Source organism: Alexandromys fortis, unplaced genomic scaffold (assembly GCF_014885135.2).
Source record: "Alexandromys fortis isolate MF-2015 unplaced genomic scaffold, M_Fortis_MF-2015_v1.1 scaffold_78, whole genome shotgun sequence".
Taxonomy (NCBI): domain Eukaryota; kingdom Metazoa; phylum Chordata; class Mammalia; order Rodentia; family Cricetidae; genus Alexandromys; species Alexandromys fortis.
This window is the reverse complement of record NW_026067977.1, coordinates 2,119,433-2,125,432: the sequence shown is the minus strand read 5'-3', so window position 1 is coordinate 2,125,432 and position 6,000 is coordinate 2,119,433. Positions and strand designations below refer to the sequence as shown.

At 47.2% G+C, this 6,000-nt stretch overlaps 1 protein-coding gene across 2 annotated transcripts in view; it reads left to right on the top strand.

Moving 5' to 3' along the window:
* Ptgfrn (prostaglandin F2 receptor inhibitor) overlaps positions 1-6,000 on the top strand; it is a 70,155-nt gene that overhangs the window by 24,500 nt on the left and 39,655 nt on the right. For both annotated transcript variants that reach the window (XM_050157542.1, XM_050157541.1), the window contains one exon: positions 5,510-5,878. In XM_050157542.1, coding sequence (XP_050013499.1) covers positions 5,510-5,878 — 369 coding nt within the window. The remainder of the gene's footprint in view (positions 1-5,509; positions 5,879-6,000) is intronic.

Below are 6,000 nucleotides of genomic sequence, written 5' to 3'. Positions count from 1 at the left end.
TAAGGATAGTGAGTTTGAAGCCAGTCTGGAATATAAAACAAACCAAACTTTAAATGGCTTTCATATAAATGTTTCTTTGACTGACCCTAAGAAACAAATGAAGCCTTCATTCTTTTTTTTTTTTTTAATTCTTTTCCTTTAAATCATTGTTCACTACTGTGTATCCTCCTGCTTGTGTGTGGGCAGGTGTGCCTTAGCATGCAGGTGGGGGTCAGAGGACAACCTGTAGAGTGGATTTTCTCCTTCCACCTTTCCGTGCCGTTCAGAGATGGAGCTAGGTGGCCAGGCTGGCCTCGGTCTCAGAGATCCGCCTGCCTCTGCCTCCCTGGTGCTGGGATTGAAAGCATGTGCTACCACCACTGCCCAGTATCAAAGACATTTTTACGTGGAGTCATGGTAACATTGTTTAGGATCAGAAATGTTAATTTGAAATACTGGTAGCTCTTGGGAACTCGGAAGAAACTTGTCTTTTCCTCTTTCCCTCAGTTATCAGCTGTTAGCAAAGGTTGTGACAAAAATTGGCAAATGTGGCTCTGCAGATATTCTTCTTGATTTGAGAAAAGCCATATGCTTTCTCTTTTACAAGTTATATTTATTTTTAAGTATCGTTGCCGCTATTTAACAATATTAAGGGAAATCTGTACTAAATACCAGATTGCTGCTGGCGAATTGAAATTCTGCTACCAAAGTCTTGAATCTTTCTTATGCTCAGATGAGAGGACACCCTGGTTCTTGCATGCATGACATTGCTTGGGTTTATAGGTTTTCAGATTAAAATTTGCTTTCAGGCATCCTCTGCTACTGTTTCCTTTCCCAGTGGCACTGTGACAAAGTTTCCATCCAGGTCCTTGCCCAGGTTGCAGTAGAAGTTGAGAAAGGAGTGTGTGAGTGGTCCCGGGAGAGGGGCATGCCTCCCTGAGGAGAAGGCAGTGCTGAAGCCTCCTCTGGGCAAGAGGATTGCTGGGAAGGCATGCTGCCTGGAGGAGACAGTGAAGCCGAGAGCCTGGGTACCACAGGGCATGGTGGTATTTCCAGAGAGGAAGGTAGTTTGGCTTTGTTGAAGTATAAGCATTAGTGGGGAAGGATGTTGGGGGGCAGGGAGCTAGAGTGGTCGCTTGGGCCAGGTTAGGAAGAATCGTGTGTGTCTTCCATGCTGGAGATACTGACTGGATAGCTTGGGCACCAGGCTCTGCTTAGACACACAGTGCTCCTCGTGGGAGTAGAGAGAGATGATAAATAAGAACAGATGCGTGCATACAAGATACATTAGTGACCGCTGTTAAGTTTTGCTGTGAATAAAAACGGGAGATACCATATTAGGGGATGGGGAAAGGTTGGTTGAAGAACCAGCAGGTACATGGCCTGAAGAGGTTGTTTTTTATTCTCCTTTTGTTTGGGTTTGTTTATTTTTTTTTTCCTGAGTTCAGTGCTCAGCATTCATGTTAGGAGCTCACAACTGCCCGACCAGGGGGTTCTGGTGGGTCCATCCTCCATGGGTACTCCCCCACACACGTGCGCATATTTTTAAAAATTCATTCTTAGAAGCCCTGAAGTTAGACTGTCTGTCGCCTGTTTAAGGAAATCGTCAGAGTTAAGCACAGCTGAGTGTCACGAAGGGAGAGGAACAGAATTTAGGGCTCAGGAAACAAGGTAAGGATTTGGAATGTGATGAGACCACTCATCTAGAGAGTTTGGCGCTGAGAAAAAATGTTTGTTTTTGAAAGATTGCTTTGTCGAAAACCAAGAAACCAGCTAGGGAGTTATTTCAGTAATGATGGTCAGAGGTAATAACCTGGACCAGGGTAGCCACAGTATGTGTGTGTGTGTGGGGGGGTGGTTACTGGGAGACAGTTCTGCCATATATGATAAGCAACCATTGAAGAATTCTGGTCCATAGTACTGGAAACATGGCCCAATGGTTAAGAGCAATGGCTGCTCTTCCAGAGGCCCCAGGTTTGGTTCCAGCACCTACATGCCATCTCACCACTGTGTAACTCTAGATCCAGGAGCTCCAGGCTCCACATCTTCTTCTGGCCTCCACAGACACCAGGCGAGCACATAGTGTACAGATATACAAGTCAGCAAAATACTCATACACATTAAGTGAAAATAAATAAGTCTTGAAAAAGAATTCTGATCCATGGGATGCCAGGTTTCGTGTGTTTAATGGTAGCCATGTTCAAGAAAGCTTGGAGAACTGAGAGCTAATGAGCTGGATCCCTTTCCAAACATCCAGGCACTAGGAATAAAGATAGAAACCTCGGAAGGAAGGTAGGCTCAGGCCTGAAGGCCCTGGGAGCCAACTTTTTGCCAAGGGGTAGAAATAGGAAATATTTACCCATTTGGAAAATCTTTTCTGAGCCTTGCACGGTGCCTGATATGAGGTAACCCACCTCACGCGTTATCCGAGATCCTCACCGCATGCCCGGTGCTGTTATGAGTTCCTTGTACTGGTTCTTTTGAACCTTCCCATGACCCGGGGGTGAGGGCTGGAGCAGAGTGGCGATCATGGTCCCATTGTTGTTTCTTGTTCTACCTGTGCAATGTGTATGTGTATGCAGTGTATGTATGCGTACATATTTTGGGGTGGGAGCTTCCATGTATTCAGGTATGCATGCACATGTGTCCATGTGTATATGGAGGCCATAGGTATGTATTGAATGTCCTCCTCAATGGCCTTCCACATTTGGGGGGTTAAGGTCTCCCACCACATAGCTAGACAGAAGCTGACCAGCAAGCCCCAGGGATTCACTTGTATCCATCCCGACCTCACCCCCCCCCCCAACACACTAGGTTACAGTTGTGCAAGCTTTTCATGTGGGCACTGGAAATCTGAACTCAGTTCCCCATGCTTGCATGGCGAGTGTTTCATTGATTGAGTCGTCTCCCTCGGTACTATGGTTACCTCTCAGGAAATGCCACCATATCCTTCAGGCACTCTTTTTGAGCCAGGGTCTTGCAATGTCAAGGAGCTGCCAACTCCTAAATTCAAGTGATTCTTAACTTCTGGACTGTGTTATAAGCATATGATACTTCATTTAATTTTACTTACTATTTATTTAGCTTAATTGTCAGAGCTAGGAGTGGAGCCCAACCCCTCCCTCATGCAAAAGAACTCTAGTAGAGTCCCCCAGCCCGACTTTATTTGATTTTTAAGGGCAATGATATAATTTGGGGTTCAGCAGCTTCTCTTAGTTGGAAGTTGTTTCGGGCCTGCCCCTAGCTCAGCTCGAACAGGAAGACAGTTGGTCCCTGTCTTAGGGTTGTCATTGCTGTGAAGAGACATCATGACAACAGCAACTCTTATAAAGAAAACATTTAATGGGGGTGTCTGGCTTACAGTTTGAGAGGTTCATTCCATTATCATCATGATGGGGAGCATGGTGGAGGGAGCATGACGGCATGCAGGTCAATGTGCTGGAGCAGGCAGCAGTAAGTCGACTGAGACACCCGGTGATATCCTGAACATGGGAAACCTCAAAGCCTCCCACTCCCATGACACACTTCCTCCAACAAGGTTGTACCCTTCTAATAGTGCCACTCCCTATGAGATTATGGGGAAGGGGGGGCAAATTACGTTAAACTACAAAAGTCCCCTTATGCGAACAGTGTCTCACACACTGTCTGTCAATATTTCTCTTACACAGTTGCTTCTTTTCTCCTTTCCCAAAGGAAGTGATAATTGATAATGCTTTTGAGGTTAGAGAAAACTAGAGTGAGGTTTTACAAAATGGCCCTCAACTATTTTTCCCCCCGACCCTGACCCAAATTTATGCTAGGTTTTCATCATCATCTGCTTCATGCATACCTATGTTTACCTAACAAAGTGCAGTATATAGCAATATTTATCCCTTACCAAGTGCATTGCTCTTTAATCGCTTCTCTTCATTTAAAATGCTCTTTCTAAAAGCTCACACAACCACTATAAATTCATTTTGGAATCCACTAATAGGCGGCCAGAGTTTGAGAACATGAATTACACCAGCAATAAACAAGCAGCCCCTGTGTGCTGGGTTCCTGGGAACTATGCTGCAGACCAGGTGACTTAAACAACAGACCCCTTTCCCTACAAGCTAGAGGTCAAAGCAAGGTGGCCAGAGTCTGCTGCAAGGCTGGGGAGGGAGGTTGGGCCTGCCTCTCCCAGCCTGTGCTGGCTGGCTGCCAGTCTGTGGTGTTCTTAGTCAGGATGCATCACCTTTCTCTCTCCCTTCATCACTGTGTGCAGGGTTCTCCCCGTGTGGCCAAATTAGCTCCCTTTTAAGGACGCCCGTCACATTGGCTCAGAGGCTTGCCCTATGCCATATGACCACATCACAGCTTGCCTGGTGACATCTCCTGTGACCCTATTCCCAATTAAGGCTGTGTTCTGACATACTGGATTTCAGAATTCAGCATATGGATTTTGCGTGAGGCCCACAGATCAACTCATAACAGATGATAGGAATCCAATAGCGACAATAGAAAGCCCCATCATATTGAACGTATGTTACAGAGAGAACTCTTCAGCTGAACGTTTTGCTTTATTAACTCATTGATAACCGTCTTATTTTGCAACCAAGGAAGCTAAGAGAGATTTGATTCTGGTCTCCTTGTTTCGTTGTTGCACCTGTTTGTAGAATGTCAAGATTGGGGGTACAGTTAGTTGTTTGGTCTAAATGGAAATTCAAAATCCAGGTCATAAACTCTACAAAATCGTGCTGAAGGGAAGTTCATTGCAGTGAGACCTTCTAAAGGGACAGGCAGGTGCCTGTCGCTGAGGGTCCTGCCCCAGAGTTCTATGGACCACAGGCTCCCCTGGCAGGTACTGTCAGCCGGCCGTCGGCTCTGTCCACTGCGTTCCTTTCCCACCACAAGCTGCTGTATTTCTGACAGCACCAGGCAGTCTCCCTCCCTCCGAGCTTCCCCATCAGCCTTCTGAATTTAGATCAGGGTGAAGAGTAGAGAGAAGGAAATGAGCCAGAAAATAGAAAATTAATACTTGGCGGAATTGTCATATTTTAAAAATAATTTATAACCAATGTCAGATAACAGGAGTTAAATCATTTTATCAGCAGGCTGCTCGAGGATTTGAGAATTGGCATCCGTCATTATAAATCAGGTCTTGGGGACGGTCTCTGGGGTGAAGGCTGGTGTGTGATGGGCAGAAACGTAAATATGTGTTGCTCTGTGTCCTTTCGCAGCGAGCCTTTGCTCTCACTGCAGGACAATGGCGTGGGAAATGCTAACGGTGGAAGACAGAGCTATCCGAGGCCATGGTTAGCCCTCTTCTCATATTTAGTCTGCCTGCCAGCCCTGGGAAACTGGTTGTGTGGAAGGCATTCATTTCAGGGTGCTACTTCCAACCTATAATTTCAGGAATGGCTTAATCCTCTTCTATGGGGGTCCTTTTTCTTAGAGATGCCACATTCTGCCCTTGGGCCCCTGAGCAGGAGCATCCTGCAGATGTCGCTTTTATACCAAGAAGGCCCTCCTTGAGTAATGGTCCACCTTTCATTCCCTCTCGTTACAGCCGTCTGTCGCGGGCGCGTGGTGAGAGTCCCTGCAGGCAGCCTGGTTCGGGTGGTGGGCACCGAGCTGGTGATCCCCTGCAACGTCAGCGACTACGATGGCCCCAGCGAGCAAAACTTTGACTGGAGTTTCTCATCTTCGGGGAGCAGCTTCGTGGAGCTCGCCAGCACCTGGGAAGTGGGCTTCCCAGCACAGCTGTACCAGGAGCGGCTGCAGCGGGGCGACATCCTGTTGAGGAGAACCGCCAACGATGCCGTGGAACTGCATGTAAAGAATGTCCAGCCCTCAGACCAAGGCCACTACAAGTGCTCAACCCCGAGCACAGATGCCACCGTCCAGGGCAACTATGAGGATACAGTGCAGGTTAAAGGTAGAGCTCTCACACGGTGCTGGACCTTCCTTTGCTGTTCTGCTGCTGCAAGGACACCCCTCAGTTCCCCGCTCCGTCGCAGTGATGGTGTCTTACCTGATGATAGGCGGAGGGTGGGCCAA